General features: G+C 50.8%; 2 protein-coding genes across 3 annotated transcripts; one reads left to right on the forward strand and one right to left on the reverse strand.

Moving 5' to 3' along the window:
- Positions 1–1157: 1157 nt before the first annotated feature.
- CCDC27 (coiled-coil domain containing 27) lies at positions 1158–14135 on the reverse strand. Its single transcript, XM_044445471.1, has 13 exons — positions 14092–14135; positions 12835–13006; positions 12315–12444; positions 11224–11358; positions 9689–9828; positions 8180–8359; positions 6639–6872; positions 6188–6404; positions 5382–5512; positions 4524–4601; positions 2717–2929; positions 1596–1700; positions 1158–1473 (listed from the first exon to the last, which is right to left on the reverse strand). The coding sequence occupies exons 2-13, from the start codon at positions 12988–12990 to the stop codon at positions 1348–1350; spliced, it is 1845 nt and encodes a 614-aa protein (XP_044301406.1). The 5' UTR covers positions 12991–13006; positions 14092–14135; the 3' UTR covers positions 1158–1347.
- A 177-nt stretch (positions 14136–14312) lies between these two features.
- On the forward strand, positions 14313–16337 carry MRPS16 (mitochondrial ribosomal protein S16). Of its 2 annotated transcripts, XM_044445548.1 has the most exons (3): positions 14313–14564; positions 15169–15429; positions 15991–16337. In XM_044445548.1, the coding sequence occupies exons 1-3, from the start codon at positions 14552–14554 to the stop codon at positions 16110–16112; spliced, it is 396 nt and encodes a 131-aa protein (XP_044301483.1). In that variant the 5' UTR covers positions 14313–14551; the 3' UTR covers positions 16113–16337. The 2 variants fall into 2 exon arrangements, with proteins under 2 accessions (XP_044301483.1, XP_044301482.1); XM_044445547.1 differs by lacking the exon at positions 14313–14564 and having other exon boundaries at positions 15138–15429.
- Positions 16338–17157: the final 820 nt, after the last annotated feature.

The following is a 17157-nucleotide window of genomic DNA, read 5'->3' on the forward strand; positions in this document are numbered from 1 at the left end:
TTTCTATTTCATTTCCCCGTTTTCACCACTTACATCAGGTGTACATATACCCAGAAACAAGGATTTATGCTTTATGCGTTTGATGAGGTGCAAACCAGATTCGAGCGAGAGAGACAAGACAGGAATTGCTTCGTATACAAAGATACCAAGCATTTCAGAGTCCCCGCACCCACGACGCTGGTTCGGATTGCGAGGCGACATATCCCTCTCGGGAGGAAAGTAAAGACTGATTTTAAGGGGCTGCTCCCAGAGGTTAGAAAGCCACAAGAATCCACCATCAGCAGAAGTTTGCAGTGTGCTCCCTTTCCAGCCCCAGGCCACACGTGATGCAAAGCATGCACACACATGGACCCCCCCACACACACCAACCGCGCATTCTTAGCACATATCCTTTCCTTGCTGATGCATACTTCTCTGTATGTGGACTGCTGGGGGAGGTGGGGAGTTCGGTGTGGGGAGGGTCAAGGCACTCCTGGAGACTAATGTAAGCATGTGGGGGGGGGGGGGCAGGTTGTGCATTCATTATAAAGGGTTACAGGTCAGTCCCTCCGGCCTAGCCTCACAAACGGAACCATCGTGGATTCCCTCCACTGCACCTGTTAGCAGCCCTGCCCTCCCAGGAAGATTTGGAAGAAAATTAAGGAAATGTCTCCTCGCCACTGATGAACCTCTGAGCCGTTTTACAGCCACACGTTGGACTGTGGGCCTCGCTGTGCACAAACAGAAAACACCGGCGCAAGATGCAGCGGTAGTTTCTGACCCAGATGCCTTTGGAAGGGGTGAAGGCAAGTCCTTGGAGGAGGAGGGGGCGGCTACCAAGGGCTACTAGCCACAACGGCGGTGTGCTACATCCAACATGGCTCCGAACACCGCTTGCTGGGAGACCAACGCGGAAGACGGCCACTGCTGCCTGCCCCGAGGCATCTGCCAGGCGACGGAGAGAGAGAGGTGCCAGGCGAGAGGCGCCTTGGACCCCAGAGCCTGACTCTGCTTGTGCTGATTACATTCCGCATGCATTTGAACAACGTGGGGCCTTGTCATTTCTTCAAGACGCACACGGACAATATGCACTTCCCATTTGGGCATCGCTGTGATTAGCTGCTTAGTGCACTAGGAGGGGTGGGTTTCTGGACAGAAAGAGGGAAGGAACAACATGAGAAAACTAAACCTGAGTGCAATTCTTTAATGGGGAGTCAGGAGAAAAAATATCAAAAGGGGCTGGGAAAAGAGCAAAGTACTGAGGAGAGAACGTGGCAGCAGTGGCCTTTTTTCCATTCAGTATCCTCCTGAGTGCTGTTTTTGAAAAGCGGGAGAAACCATGGACACATGTTCAAAAGACACGAGTTGCTATTTGCTTGAGCCTTTTTTCTTATGGGAAGGCAGAGCAGAGGGTTCGGAGCTGAGCAGGGACGGGACTTTCACACCTTTCTGTCTCAACATCTGGTGAAAGTCCAGACGATCAGTTATTATTTTCTGGAAGACAGATCCACAGCGGAGCTCTCTGTTAGAAATGCGTGCGGCTGTTCTTTTGCCCAGCCTTGCCCTCTGACCCCTATTTTCTTTTGCCGGGCCCAACGTCCACAGGATGACTTTACCTGCAAGGCCTCTAAAACCTCATCATCTGTTATTTCTGTCTGGGGTGATTTGGTCCCTGGAGTACTGTAGGTAGCCTGGATAATTCTGCTTCGAAATCGGTCAAACTTTCAACAAAATAAAAGGAGGGGGAAACACACGGTGCTTTAGTTTAAAAAAAACAACAACCCCAAGATGATAACATTCTCTGGAATGAGAGCAACTTGGCAGCAACCAGCACCTGCCACTACTTCAAGACAGCAGTGGGTGATTAAAATGTTTCATGCCATCTGCCTTCTCTAGAGAGTTCTGCATTCATTAAAATGACATGGCTTTCTCCAAGTACCTCTGGGAACTACCATTTCACGAAGGCCGTCAGAATTTTATTCTTTGCCTGACCTAGTTAAACAAATGCTATCTATATGTAAACATACTTTAAACATAGATACTGATAGTTAAACAAAAACAAAAACAAAAACCCTCTGTGAGACAGAGATATCCGGAGACCAAGACCCAAACCTTTTGGGGGACACAATGGGATTCAAACCAGTCTACCAAAAATTGGGGCTGCTGTGCACAGTTCAGACCCAGCACCTGAAAGCACGTGAACAAACTCTTTCAGATGTGGCATCAAGGGCCGAGCTCTCTCAAGCGCCATTCCTGACAGAAAGCGGTCTCTGCGTCCCATAGGATGGAAAAATGCACCCATCGACGTATTTGAGGGTCCGCCCCAGCGTGATGTTTTCCACGATCTTTCAGTGACGCATCACCTGCTTCGCACACAGGCACTCGCAAGCTTGGTTCTCGGCATCGCTGGTTAAAAAGCTCAGGCAGCAGGTGGTGGGGACCTAAGAAGCCGAAGCCCTGGGCTGAGATCCCGGGGGGAGCCACTGCCTGCGTGGGCAGACAAGGGAGGGCTCCAGGACAGCCCTGGCCTGCAGCAGCCTGACAGCACAGGGAGCAGCCAGTTCAGCCCTGAGCTCTTCTCCGCTGGGGATGCTGGATCGCAGCTGCTGGGCCATCGTGGCTCCAGGGTGAAGCGACCTGATCCGGAAGGGAGGCACACCGCACACCGACTCACCCGGCACAAGGGGGCTCCCCCTGCCGCTGCCACCGAGACAGGCAGACGAGCGCGCGGACTTACCCTGGCGCTGATGCTCTCCAGCGTGACTCTGGTTTGCTGCTCTGCCCGCTGCAAGACCTCCAGCTGCCTCTGCAGCTCGTTCTGCTGGCTCAGCTGCTTCCCAGTGTGGCGCTGGTTCACCATCAGCTCCGCCTGGAGCCGGCCGACGTCGCTCTGCAAGTCACTGATCAGCTGGCTCTTGTCTGCCAGTTTCAGCTCCAGGTCGGAGACGTCCTGAGGAGTGGCCAAAGCGGAGGAGGAGGAGGAGACTGTGTCAGCTTCCGCGCCCCAGTGAGGTGCCCAAGCCCTTCCAGGCAGGGAAATAAGTCACTGGCTCCTGGAACGACCGGCTGTTGAGCTCTTCACACCCGCTCCTCACACTGTGAGGATGTGACAGCACAGAGTTGGACGAGCAGCCCCTGGAGCAAGCCATGGGCTACCAGGGTGCCTCCTCTGCCCCACCACAAGCCACTCTGTGGGCAGCCAGCCAGATTCACCTGGCAGGACAACTCACCGTGGCCAGGTACCTCTCGTGGGTTGCTGTGCCATGCAAACCCGGTCAGCATCGCCACAGACTACGCAGCCCCAGAATGGAGCCTCTCCCGCACTCTTCCTCCCTTGGTGCTTTTTTAGACCCCGAAAATCGCGGTTGCTCCACAACCGAGAGCAGCAGTAACCACATGACCAAGCCTCGCAAATGCCCTGCAGGGGGCCGACACCACCACGAGGTAAAGCATCTCGGCTGGAGTTCTTGGGACAATGTCTGCTGAAAGCCACTGCACCAGACCTGGATCTTGCGGAGCCCAGGCTACAGTTTGCCCCAGGCGAGGCTTGAAAGATCACTTTCTAAGCATGCGAAGCAGCTGAACTATTGCAGCTTCCAGTACCTTTCTGTCTGGTAGACATTCCTGTCTTTCTCTAAGGATTTTCAGTTTAGAATGCTAATTATTTTCAAACATACACACATTTATGTATGTATGTATGTATGACACATACTAAAGTTATCAATAAAATCGACCTCTTGCAGCTTTATGCTATTGCTATACACAGAGGGTTTGGCCCGTGCGCAGGATCTGAAGTACCAGGTGCCCTGTTATGTGGCTTCAGTGGAAAGCTGCGTTCCACTTATTTTTACTTAGCACAAAGAGCATCAATGGGAAACAGAGAGAGAGACATACGTTAAAGCAGAAGTGCATTTTTCTAGTTGGTACCTGGACTTGTAGAAGGTTGCAACAAAGGTCACAGAGGGTTCGGGTTAATCCTAACCCTTGCACCATCCAGCTCGGCAGCTCCATTAGCTTAGTGCCGCAGGGGATTGCCCACCCCAGCACCAGCCCTGCCTATGCCCCCTCCAGATATTCCGAGATTCCACGGCTGTCGGCCTCAGCCAACACGGCCAATGCTAAAGATGATGGGAGTTGCAATCCAGGAAGATCTGGAGGCTTCCCACTCTCGTGGCATGCCCTGATCTTCCTCCAGCAGCCCAGCCCCTTCCTGACTGTCCCAGTGGCTCACATTCTATCGTCTCACTGATGCTCCAGCACTCTCGCTCTTCTGCCTTCTCACTGCTTTACCCCATGGATAATGAAACAGAAACCAGAATAAAATCTCGGGGACTTTTCTTTGTTGGCCCCAGCCAATCAGAAGCACTTCTGCATTCATATGCTTTGTTCTGCCCTGTTGGGATACTGCCACCCCAAGCCTCGGCCCCTGTCCTAGCTATCCAGTGCTCTGGAGTCCATGGAACCTCCGAGTTTTGAAACAGAAACGTCCCCAAGGAAGAGGATCCGCACAGGGGATTTGGCATGACAGCCGTGGGACACCTCACCTGCCGGAGCTTGTAATTTTCTCTCTCGACAGAGCCCATCATTTCCTCATGCTTCCTGTCGTCCCTCAGATTGCAAAACTAAGAGAAAAAGCAACAACTGGCAGAAGGCTCCTGATCGCCATTCCTTCGCAAAGCACGTGCAACAAGGGCACCAAATAACCATCCAGTAGCCCAGAAGCGAAGGCTGGGCGAAGCAGGACAGGCCCCTGCCAACAGCCAACTTGGCAGCCTCAGTCCCAGAATGGAGGCCAAATAAAATGATCAAGGGTTGCTCTGTTTAGAGCTGTTTGGACTAGAGGGGGAAAGGCAAGTAAAACAAAGGCAGGATGATGGAGGCATATAAAATGACGCGTGGTGTGATGAGAGGGGATAGTTTTTACCTGTGTCTCATGACTCCGGGGGACATCCAATGAAACTAAAGGGTGGGGGAACAAAGGACGCCCTTCTTCATGTAGCAGATTGTCCAACTATGGAATTGGCCACTGGAAAAGGTACAGATGTCGACCAACCTGGACAGCCTTACCAGGGAACTGCACAGACTGATGGAGGGCAAGGCCACACATTGTACCTATGTGCGACGGCTCCGCACTTTTGCCCATTTCATGGCAGCCCCTCTCCATATTCCAGCTGCTCCGGGGACAAGAGCAGGAGAACGCTATTGCACATCCAGCTTATGAGCTTCCCAGCGGCTGCACCAGGCAGGCCTTGGCTCTGGTCCAGCCAAGCTTTTCCCATGCGCCTCAGAGGCAGCGGCTTGCCTCAGGCCACATCTCCCTCAGCTGCAGTGGGACACCCACTCCGCTCTTGCCACCCCACCCAGCCGACCACAACTGCCAACAGAGCTGTTCCTCGAGGTACCTTGTTGGACATGGCCTCCAGTTGAGCTCCCCGCTCTCGCAGCTCCTTCTGCAGTAACTCCCGCTCGGCGTGAGCTCTCCGGAGCTGGGATGCCTCAAAGGACAGCTGCCTTTGCAGGGAAGAAATCGTGCCTAGGGAAGCAGAAGGAAAGTGGCTAACGTGTCCAGAGACTCCTAGAGAGTGACTCCATTTCCCCCTTTCCAATATTTCTCCACTAGCAGGAGCAGGCTGAACGACTGGGGGTGGGAGAGGGGAATGGCAACAAAGTGCCGCACTGTACCCTTCTCTGCTTACGCAAATGCTGCTCTTCAGGAAGAGAACTAATCGGCCACCGGCCACCACCACGCTCTCCTCCAGGACACTCCTGAGTTCTCATCATGGAAGAGTAGAGCCGGAAGGGGCCAGGAAGGCCATCAGGTCCGACCCTCTGCCGTTGCAGGACACCAGGTCACACCCTCGCACTCTCGCTCTCCTAGTTTTCTGTTCACCCACATCCAACAGTCAGCATTCTAAGAGTATGAGCTGAACATACTCAACCTTACTAGTTTTGTTTGGTTTCACTTTCTAGAATATCTATATCTATCTATAAAAATTAGTATTTCTGGAATCGTTGGGTTTCCGCCTGAGTAGGCCTATTGATCTTTAGTGGCTCCCTTCTGGTGATGTTCAGTCAATGATCACCCTCAGTTTTCTTTTGATTAGTGGGGGTGAAACCAGTTTCCTGAGAATCTGATAAACTGGCATCCAAGCAAAACTTAAGAATTATCTCTGTTTTTCATACAACCCTCTCAGCTTCTCTGTGGTACCTGTGGCAACATCATAATCATTTTTCACTTTCTCCAGTTCGTCGCAGAGCTCGCTGTTCATTCTCTGGAACTCAAGAAACTTGTGGATGATCAATTCCCCTTCTGATTCCTCCAGTCCTTCAGGTTCCATCTCTCCTTCATAACCCACTTTTGATTCAGTGCCAGTGAGCATCTCTTCCTCAGTTTCCACTTGTCCTTTCTGCTGTATTTCTGTATACTGTGTGTGGGAAGTAAAGATTCAGCACGTGGTTTGGGAGAAAGAGAGCAGCTGGAACCAAACAGGAGAGCTGCGCTGAGCACACCATGTCTGTTTCAAGCTGCATTCGGCCATTTCAGCCTTCCACAAACCACGAAGGTCACTACCCAGTGGAGTGGCACAGGGAGGGCCGCCAGGAGCGGCAGAGTGACTCGCCCCTGGGGAGCAAGGCTCACCCCACGGGCCTTGGCTCACCTCCTTCTCCAGCTGCTCTAGTTCCGCCTGATCCTTCAACAGGGTTTCATTGAGCAGGACCATCTTGGAATCCAGGATCTTATCCGTCTGGGTTAGCTCCGATTTCAAGCGCTCCATCTCCTGGCGGAACTCTTCCGGGATGCTCTTCTGTCCCAGGTGGGCTGGCAGGGAGGCGACTCGCTTGCGCATCATTGCACTGCTCTCTTCCGCCAGACTTTTCTCATCAGAAAGATTCTGGAGTGAGGGTGTGGAAACGGGAAACAGAGAATTTGGCCCTTGTATTCCTTGGGCAAAAGCCACAACGCCCATTTTATAACTTGGGAGATACGACAGCAAACCTGCGGGAAAAACTTGGCTCGCAGGATGTGACACAACTGCAAGAATCTGGTTTATATCAGGGCAGCTCAGTGGTTCACCTTGCCCAGCTTTTCCTACTGCGCCGGCAGTGGCTCCCCAGGGTTCCTGGCAAGAGCCCTTTGCCGCCCCCGGATCGTTCAACTGGACCCTTCCACAGGCAGCTCGACCACTGAGCTGCGGCTCCTCCCCCATCTCAGCCAGTGACATGGGCTCCTCCCAGGGCTCGATGCTCGCCCAAGACCGTGCCTGGAACCCCTCCTCTTCCAGTTCGAACTTGCCCTCTCTTCCCTCTCCTCTCAGCCTCCATCAAGCAGCCAGTTCAGCAACTGGGCCACAAACATGGACGAGAAGGGAGCCTGAGGAGGAAAGGAGACAGCCCTCCTCTTGACTAACTCCAGGCTCTCAAGGTTCAGCTCCCTCTCTATAAAAAGTCTCTCTGCTTATAAAAGCCTTTAGCGGCGTTCCATCTAGAAGCTCACTATATGCAAGCTGCCTTCCGGGACTTTGCTCCGTTAGGGCAGCGGCAATGGACAAACCAGGAGGCTGCAGTCCCGTGCCTGTTTAGACAGGAAAAAGGCTGATGACTCCCAGCATGTCCCAGGCAGCCATGCCTTTTCTCAGCCCAAATGGTGTCCTGTAAGCATTACCTACACCTGGTTAGTTTGCATTAAGATGTCCTGCCCGGCAGCGTATCTTGAAGGCTACACAGTACCTGTGCTGCTGGCAGGACGGCACGCTGCGACAGGCATTCAGGGCCCTGCTGGGCAGAAGGAGAAGGCAGCCCCCGATGCGGCAATGGTTGGCTTTTACGCCTTCGGAAGCGAGAAACACTCTTCCTGCTGCCCTCTAAAGGACCCCCATTAATTCCAAGGGTCCACTGCCAACCAATTACAACCAAAGCAGGCCAGAAAGCAAAGGACACTCCGATGCCTTCTTTGGAAGAGGACAAAGTCTAGTCCCTTTGCAGCTCCAGAGAAGCAAAGGTCCAGCGCTTAAACTCTGGTGCCTGGAAATCCAGCACACATCACCATACAGCTGCCCCCAGCTGGAACAGTGCTTAGATTCGCCCTGTAAGCCCCACTGGGGCCTAGTGCCCACAGAATAAGCCTGTTGGACCCTTCTCAACTTTGCCAAGGTCCTAGGAAAGCCTCCAGCGGACAAAACACAGAGAGAAGTTGCTCAACCTTCTCCTCCAGACTCTCCTTGCAGATGACGACCCCCCGAGGGCGAAGCTGGTCGAGCTGCTTCTGCATTGCTTCCACCTCCTCCCGAAGGACAGCGATCACCTCGTCCTTCCGGGCACAATCTGCTTCGCAGGTGGCAAGGCGGGCGAGTTCTTCTGTCAGCTTATTTAGAGACAAGTCCTGGTGGGAAAGGAAGGAGGCTCACATGTGGAGACTGAAAAGCACTTCTGCTCACAGAATCGAGGATGCCACTGGGCTGCGGGTTACCTGGCACTAGCCTTTTTCTCTGGAACGGCTTTGTCAACTGGACTGTGATATCGTAAGAATAAACAGACTCCAAAAAATTTTTTACATCACGGATTGAAAATCCTTACTTTCCAAAGCAACCATGCACATATTCCTTGTGTCTCAATATCCTTTGTCACCCAAAATAAGCAAAAGAATTCACACCTGTAATTAAAGTGTTAACCAATCAGGATAAAGAAGGTGTGCCAAAGGTGTATAAAGAGTGTAACACTTCACACTGTTCTTTGTTATTATCTCTTTATGATGTTACTCTTTTGCATGCAAGATAATAAAGCTTTCCAGTAATTTTTTGTGAGGCAAGTATTTTACTTCGAAAGGACCTCCAGGTTTGAACCAGACAAGAGGCTTCAGGTTCTCCTGAGACTAATTTTGGAAGTCCCACAACATGGAGCAAGGAAACAGGGAAAACAGTTTTCCCCCTCTCCCACAATACTAGAAGCAAGCATCATTCAATGAACCTCATCAGGAGGGGGATTGGGACAGATAAAAGGAAGTCCTTCTTCACACAACTATGGAATCCCCTACAACTTAGAAAGCTTAAGTTGCCAGACATGATAGGAGAAGCTAACACTCTCAGTTGTTGGGAGAGAAACAACAGTTTTAACTCAATAACAAACTGTGGGTTAAAACTCTGGATTGTCTCTCTCCCAGCAGCTAGGAGTGCCATGTTTGGATGTAGCTACATAATGTTCCTGGGCTGCTTGCTAAACATGGTAAAAAGTGGGCGTGACAAAGAAATGGGAGGCAGCAGGCTGTCATGGGTGAAGAATCCATGGGTTATGTGACATGTGAACCAAGTCACTGGCTCAAACTTTCAACTGACTAAAAAGTGCCCACACTGAACTTGACTGAAGATAGCTTTAGTACAAGGACTTTTCAAAAGCACAAATGGCACGCACAACCTTAAAGGAACGGGATTCCTTTTCTAAGATGGATGTGCAACATACTTGCACATCATCTAGAACAACAGAAAAGAGAATCCTGGCTTCCAAGTGAGCTGTAGCCTTAAAAGGAATTCAAACTGTCTTGCTTAGCTCTGCACCCAAGCCCAAATGATGCAGGCAAACACCCATCGTTCTGTCTGTCCAAAATGGCCCGCTGCCCTCCAGGGCTACCTGGGTACACAGCCACTGCCCTCAGGAGCATGTCCTCATTCCTTTGCTCCCTCTCACTGCTTCTAGGCACTGGCATTCGTGGTCTCACCTTCTCACGAAGCACCGAGATGTACCACGGGATTCTGCTTCCCACGTGGCTCTTCGTTCTGGTGGGGTGCGGGTAGCCTTCCTTGGAAGTTCTCCACTTCGGCAATTCAGACAGGCTTTGGGTGGATGCAGATGGCCAGTCTGTGCACATGGAGCGGTGGGCAGAGCAGAGAAGAAACACATTGTCAAACATTACCCCCAGCTGCTAAGATTATCGTGAGCGGGCCAGAGGTGAAAGAGGACGCAGCTCCTGAGCCTTCAAAGCAAACAAAGCCTGCCGGAAGGTCTTCTGTGCGACTATGAAAGGTGCGGGAGCCCCGGCTTCCCTTGCATCAGGCCTCCCTGGTCATGCCTGAATGTTTACTGGATGCAGGGCAGGAACAGACGCATGCGCTGTTTTAACTCACTCTTTGACAATTGCTCTACCGCCCTCACGCCACACACCCACCCCTTCAAGCTTGCTTGCCTTGCTTGCCACATGGGAGACAGACCCTCCCTCGGGAGAAGACAGAGTCAACATGGGAGCTGAGCAGCTCCCCTATCATTACTGAGCACACATCCCAAGAAACCCTTTTCCTTATTTTTGGCACCCCTCGCCTGCCTCAGCTGCTTCTCGGCTTTAACCTTCCTGGCACCACCTCTGCAATTTGAAGCTATATTCCTTGACACTGTTTAGTGCTATCTTACTCCACCCACCTCCTCATATTTAAGTCATTACTTTTAGTTCCTGCCTTGTCTCTTACAAGGAATCCAATGCAATTTACATGGCCCTTCTATGTTATCCTCACAACAGCAGCCCTGTGAGGTATATGAGGCTGAGCATCATGACGGGCCCAAAGTCACCCAGAGAGCTGGAGGGCTGTGGAGGGTCTAGGATCCAGCCCCCCCGAGTCCCAGGCCAGCACTCTCACTGCTAGGCCACACCAGTTCCATGCCCTCCTTGGTGTCCAGGTCATTCCTAAGCTCTGCACAGCCACACTGGCTTCTTCTGCAGCCTTCTGTTTTTCCCCTCATTTGGCTGTTCCTTATTGTAACTTTAACAGCTCCCTATCTAAGGAACTCCAATTCTCCCTACACTCTTCCTTCCACTAGATTCTCTTCCTATGGAATGCTAATTATCATTTATCTGAGTTCACTGAAAACCACTTTCCTGAAGCCCAAGGTACTCATCTGATTCCACTCCACTTCAGTTTTCCCCAGAGATTCAGGAGCTTGTGCATTTACAAGGAAATTTTCTGCCTGAGTTCCCGCTACTTTTAACTCATCAGTGCTTTGGTCTTGCTCAGAGTCATATCAAGGAAGGCTGATCCCCTTGTTCTTCCCCCATCCCCCAAAAGGAAAAGTTTTCAGCAAGGCAGATCAGACATTTCCTTGAGAGTACATATTGGTCAGACTCCATTACCCAACAGATAAAAAGCGACTTCGCAATTACTAAGGGAAGAGCCTGGCTTCATTGGTGCTCACAATCTCCTGGCACAAACATTCGTGTAATAAAAAGCATAAGCAAAAACCCGCTGATCAGAAAAAGACACTTACATTTGATGTAACTCTTTGAATCCAAGGGTTCCTGATTCTGAAAGAGCATGTTCCAATCATCCAAAGATATCTGGGAAGACAAACTTAGGGTGCTAATGTTACTGGGCAGCTCAGCAAGTCTTCCAAAGTTAGCTTCTGTGGGTAAAAGGAGGAAAAATATCTTCCTTATGCCATTCAAAGAAAACATCAGTCTCTGAGGCACAAGAATTTAATGACCCCAACACTGTCCCTGCATTGGGATTTCATAGGTTGCTTAATCTCTGAAAACAGGGCCCTACCCTCTTCTCCAAGACAGGCTTGAAAGACAAATTCATTGGATTTATTGCAGGGGGAGGCTATGGAAGCTGGGAAATGAAGCCCTAGCACAGATACAACTTGTTGGCGCCCATCTTTAAAATGGAACTAAGAACTCTTTACACCTATGCACAAAGAGCTAATACTCTGAACTGTGTACTTCAACATTTCATGATTCAGTTTATTTCTGAATGTTTCCATGTAAAGAGGAAAAAATACCCCGCTGCAAGTTATAAAACAGCACATTAGGTATTGACAAAATCCTTCTACCTACTGGGTTTCAGTCCAAGTGAACCAGAAGGAGATGACTAGTCAGTTGAACATGGGGGCAAATGCCACAACAAATCCAGGCTGGAGTCAAGCTCCGATGGAACAGGCAGTAGCCTCGAACCAGGAAACAGCTACCCAGACTGAGAAGCCAAGTGCAGAGGCTATAACTTCACAGCAAGTGTGGGGATCTCAAGCCCGCAATTAAATCTGGCTCAGCTGGGCCAAATCCTGCTCTCCAAATAGCTCAGACCCAGCTCTCCGAACAAACAAACAATGAGCTTCTGCCACTGCACCCAAGGGACTCTTCTCATTTTTAGCCTGACTGTGGTTGAGCTTATTGTCTGGCTTTGGAAGCATGATTAAGCCACAGAAGGCTTTTTAAATACCACAACAAGCCACAGCTACTTGGGAAAGCTTATACATCAAGTGGGGAACGAGCTTCTACAGAACATACTAAGCCAACGCACCTCCAGGCAGTTTAGCACATCATGTGAACCCAGTTATTATTTCTCCCTTCTAAGCCTTACCAAGGTGAGATGTTGAAGTTGCCCTGTGGCTGTACCTTGGGCATCCAGGGCGCATCAGGAAGCATTTCTGTAATTCCTCCACTTCAGGTGTGTAGCCTGATGCCAAGAGACTTGCTGTTTGACCCTCAGCCTGGGTAAGAAGAGGAACTGAGAGTGACATGGGTGACAAAGTAGGTTCTGACCTGTGGGTGTCAATTGGAAATGTCCCTCACAAACAGTGGAAGCTGTTCTTATATGGAGTTAGGACATTGCTCCATCAAGTGCCAGACTGTCTACAGACTGGAAAAGGCTCTTGGAGGTTTCAAACAGGAACCTTCCCTGCCTCCATCTGCAGAGGCCAGGCATATACATGCTGTGTGCAAAGATCAGCTGCATTGGCCAACACAACACTTGCCAACAGAGGCCTTCCCAGAAATGTTCTAGAACATTCATTTATCTGTTACTTTATAAACAACACCACAACTGCTGTGCAAACATGTTCTTACAGCACCGCAAATAATACAATCCAAACCCTACGTACCTGCCTCCGATAGTATTGCTCAACTGCTTTGGATGCTTTGCTGGGGGCCATTTTGCTGTGGTTTAGAGGATTCCACATGGTATTCTGATGCTGGCGGCTACCCATCTCCTGCAGTTCATTGAAGCCCCTCCTCATCAAGCTCACTGGTTTCTCCATGATCTTATCAATGGAGCTGCTTCCATACAGAAAAGTTAAAAGAGCCTTAAAAGGTTGAAAAGCTACCAGAAAAGAACACTTTGTTTTTAAATATACAGAGGACAGATAGGAAATGGACTAAAGGCTGTGAGTCTATATACACCAACTGTTATTACTACTAGCTTTTACTAGCTAACTAGCTTTGGAGTGTATTTTAGAGCACTAATAAAAACATAAGAAAAGCCATGCTGGATCAGACCAAGTGTCCATCTAACCAACTGACTGACTGACCAATTAATATTTTATACCATACAACAGACAAAGCTCTCCAGGTGGTTCACAACAATTAAAAGCAGAGTCTACCCTTTTAAAGACATAAGAGGACAGTATAAAATAAAGGTGAGAACTGCAAAAGGAGCAGCAGTACAGAGATGGAATATACAAGACAGAATTTCAAAACAGACTAAAACTAGCACGCTTTGGAAAATAAGGTGCCTGCCACCTAGTGTCAGAAAGCACGCAATGCAGGGGCCAGGTGAGCGTTTCTGGGGTGCTTGAACCTGGGACTCCTGCAATGAGCAGCGGGGTGGACGAGATGGCCTCCCTGATCCCCTCCAGCCCTACAAATGAGGACCAATGCTAATGAGGGTGTGGACCGGGAGATCCGGGCTCGGCCATGCGTCTCCCTGGGTGACTTGCGGGCCGCTCACTCTCGGCCTAACCTACAGGGCTGTTGTGAGGACAAACGGGACCGGAGGGGGAGGCGGATGCAAGGCGCCGGAGGTCCCTGCGGGAGGAAGCACGGCGGGACGCCAACGCCGAGCAACAATCGTCCCACCGTCCTTCTCCCCGCTTCCGCGACGCGACGCCTGGCCCCGCACCCTCCCCACGTGGGACCTTTCCTGGCTTCGCGGCCAGGAAAGGTCCCGCCACCTCCTCCCCGCATCGGACAGGCCGCCGCGGGAGCGGGCTGGCCGCCAGGAGGAGGGCGCCGGGCCCAGCGGGGCCGGGAGCTCCCCTCCCCTCCACCCCGCGGCCGGCCCTCTCTTCCAGCCTCCGCGTGCGGGCACGGCCCGCCGGGGGCGGTTTCCTGCCCGGGCCGGCTCAGCCCCTTCGGCTCACCTGCGCCGCCCACGGCCTCCCCAGCGGCTCGGTCGGGAGAACGCCTACGCCCCAAGCCGCTGTCGCTTAGCAACGCGGCACACTTCCGGCGGAAGCTGCTGGAGAGGCGGACCCAGAACGCCAGGGCTCGCGCAGGGATTGGTCGGCGAGATATGCTCGGCCGGCGGCCCGCCCAGGCAGGCACAGCGCGCATGCGCCGGAGACGTCGCGCGGGTTTGAGGTCATTTCCGACCTCGGCGGGCTGGTGAGCGGCGCCGCGGGTGCCCTTGTCTCCCGAGCCGCGGCGTGGAGCGCGCAGGGCGGGCCAGGCAGACATTCAGCAGGGAGAGCTGGGCCTCCCTCCTGCTCCTGCGGGTCCTGCCGGGGAACACAGCTGCGTCCTCAGCTGCTCTTTTGCAGTCGTAGATGCCGAGGGCCTGACTACCTCGTTGCCTCGCCTTCTCTCCGCCAAGGGGCCGCCATGGTTCACCTGGGTAAGTCCGCTTGGAGAGTGCATGGCGTAGTCATCACTGCCTTCACAGGAGCCCTGCAAGGTAGGCCAGGATTAGCTCCCCTGTGTTGCAGAACTGCGCAGTGCTAAGGCTCAGCGGTCTTCTAGTCAGTCAGTCTGAAAGACGCAGGGGCCTGAGAAGTTAATAGCTCACAGTGCGAATCAAAATGCCTTCCACCAGACAGGTTGGGAGAGAAGGTACAGAGCTGAGGGAGAGCCTCTCTCTCACCTGCAGAATGTATGGAAACAAGGCGGCCTAACAGAGGAACAGAATGATCGGACCACTTGGCCGCTCCGCTGCAAAAATTCCTGCTCCCTTACGGCCACAAGGTGAATGCTTAAATAAAAGTGCCCCTGTGCAGTTAAGGACATGATGCCTTAAGAAGTTCTCCCCTAGAAGGCCACTTATTTTCTAAGATTCCCATGCCACACAGTTTTAAAATCAATGAAATAGTCAGATAATATTGCTATAAACACAAGCATAGCTGAAAGATTTGTATTAATGGATCTAGAAATTGCTTGCTTAACAGATTGGGAAAGGGGGCTTCTTTTTGAAAAAGTTTGCTTTTACATGGTCTCCAATACAGGGCAATGCCTCATGAAAAGGTACCACAAAGTACGTGTTGTCATCCGTCTTGCTCTTGGTGGCTGTGCCAACAGGCCTTACTATCGGATTGTGGCTGCACACAACAAGCGACCCCGGGATGGCAAGTACTTAGATCAAATTGGCTGCTATGACCCACTTCCCAATAACCACGGAGAAAAAATAGTAGGCCTGAACATAGAGCGGCTGAAATTCTGGCTTGCCAATGGTGTCCTCCTCACCAAGCCTGTTGAAAAGCTTCTGGGTAAGCCACCTTGTTTCTGATTACCAATTGCAAAAGGCCTTTTGCAGCTTTAATGCTTGGACATTTGTGTTCTACTCCTCTGTCAAAGGAATATATAGCAATTTCCCTTATGCTGTTGCATCAGTCCTCCACCACTCCCCCCCAAAAAAAAAACACTTTAACACTCAGAATTGCCTTGAGACATAATTCTGCTGTAGTTTTAACTTTTCCCAGCTTGCTGTAATCTATCCTCGGAGCTGTTTTTCATGTTGTGTACAATTATGTGTTCAGTCAGAATTATAGAAGCCTCTTTGAGTGCCTGATAGAAAAAAAGTGGGATATACGTAATAAAAATAGATATTAAAATCAAAGGCCATATTGTTTGTTTTTTAAGTTGCCATGGGGAAGCTAAGTGGCTATGACATCAGTCTTCAAGTGGAATCCAAAAGGGCCAATCATATGTATGTGTATAGCTGAGTTTTGATGAATATATTTTGACTCACTTCTTTTAACTTGAGACAATTGAGCTCAGGACATGACAGTAAACAGAGATAACAAAATGCCTTGCTTTTTGTTCCTTAGGACTCGCAGGATTCTTCCCCCTGCATCCTATGACCATTACAAATGCTGAGAGAGAGAGAAAGAAGAGAGCCCTGGAGGCCGCAAAGGCGGCTCAGGAAGAAAACCTGGCTGTGAAAGAGTAAGACAAGAGATGCAAAGATGACACCTGCCACCAGTTCAGAGGGCAGTACCAGGGTACATGAGGAACATCTGCCCTGCCAAGGAAGTGAAAAGCAGCAACTTGGACAGCCGAACACTTCCACCCCACGGCTACAGAGCCATGGCCTATTGGATCCCACATTTCAGCTTGTGCTGTAGCTCTCAGCTGTTGAATTACCGCCTTCAATTAAATAATTTTACAAGCTTAACCCAGCTTTCAGACTGTTAGTATGGGGGAACCTGGAAGCTGCAGAACATCTTACAGTGCTCTTGCTCATCAGTCCAGCCAAGTTACTAGCTTGCAGATCCTTTTATCAGCCTGCTGGGGCCTGGCAGAGGGCACAGAATTCCATCGCTCCTGGGTCAGCCCACTGCGTTTCAGTGTGGCTTGTGAACAAGAGAGAACACGCTCTGCCGAGCCACTCACTAGTCTCCCTGCAGTCCCTTGTCCTCTATAGCTAGCCATAACTAGACTTACACTCACAGCCAGAGTGTCATTTTAGTTTCTGCACCACTGACCTTCTATAAAAACACCTCAACCATTTACAAGATCAAAATACATCCTACTATGAAACTATGAATGTTGTCCATGGGGTCGCGATGGGTCAGACATGACTTCGCGACTAACAACAACATGAAACTACTCTGCCTTGCAAACATTTACCCCACTTTGGTAACGGCACCAATCCAATCCATCTACATTCCAGGGTATAACAAAAGGTGGGAAAGTCAGAGGAGAAAAGTGGGTGAGAGTACTCTTGCAGGCACTGTAAAATACGTAAAATCAGAACTAAAAATCACAGTGCTAAATCAACTTACTGGAAGGCTCAGTCAGTTCAGGGCAGAGATGAGACTAACAGAAATCTAAAACATGCTCCTGTTGGCACTTCTCAAGTACCAGGGAGGATGACATACCTTACGGTGGGCGCCACCATGGAGATAACCCACTTGTAGTTGAAGTCATGAGGTGGTTATTTGCTCTGGATAGTATTTAAAATTTGAACAAGCCCTCCTGACTGAAATGCGTAG

Source organism: Varanus komodoensis, unplaced genomic scaffold (genome assembly GCF_004798865.1).
Source record: "Varanus komodoensis strain SLA01 unplaced genomic scaffold, ASM479886v1 scaffold48, whole genome shotgun sequence".
NCBI classification, from domain to species: Eukaryota; Metazoa; Chordata; class Lepidosauria; order Squamata; family Varanidae; genus Varanus; species Varanus komodoensis.

Coding starts and splice junctions, on each gene's coding strand:
- MRPS16 (XM_044445547.1), top strand. CDS start 15,153: ATGGTCTCCAATACAGGGCAATGCCTCATGAAAAGGTACCACAAAGTA. Junction 15,430..15,990: donor GCCTGTTGAAAAGCTTCTGG/GTAAGCCACCTT, acceptor TTTGTTCCTTAG/GACTCGCAGGATTCTTCCCC.
- CCDC27 (XM_044445471.1), bottom strand. CDS start 12,990: ATGGAGAAACCAGTGAGCTTGATGAGGAGGGGCTTCAATGAACTGCAG. Junction 4,602..5,381: donor TGGAGGCCATGTCCAACAAG/GTACCTCGAGGA, acceptor TTTTTCTCTTAG/TTTTGCAATCTGAGGGACGA. Junction 1,701..2,716: donor TGGAGAGCATCAGCGCCAGG/GTAAGTCCGCGC, acceptor TTTTGTTGAAAG/TTTGACCGATTTCGAAGCAG.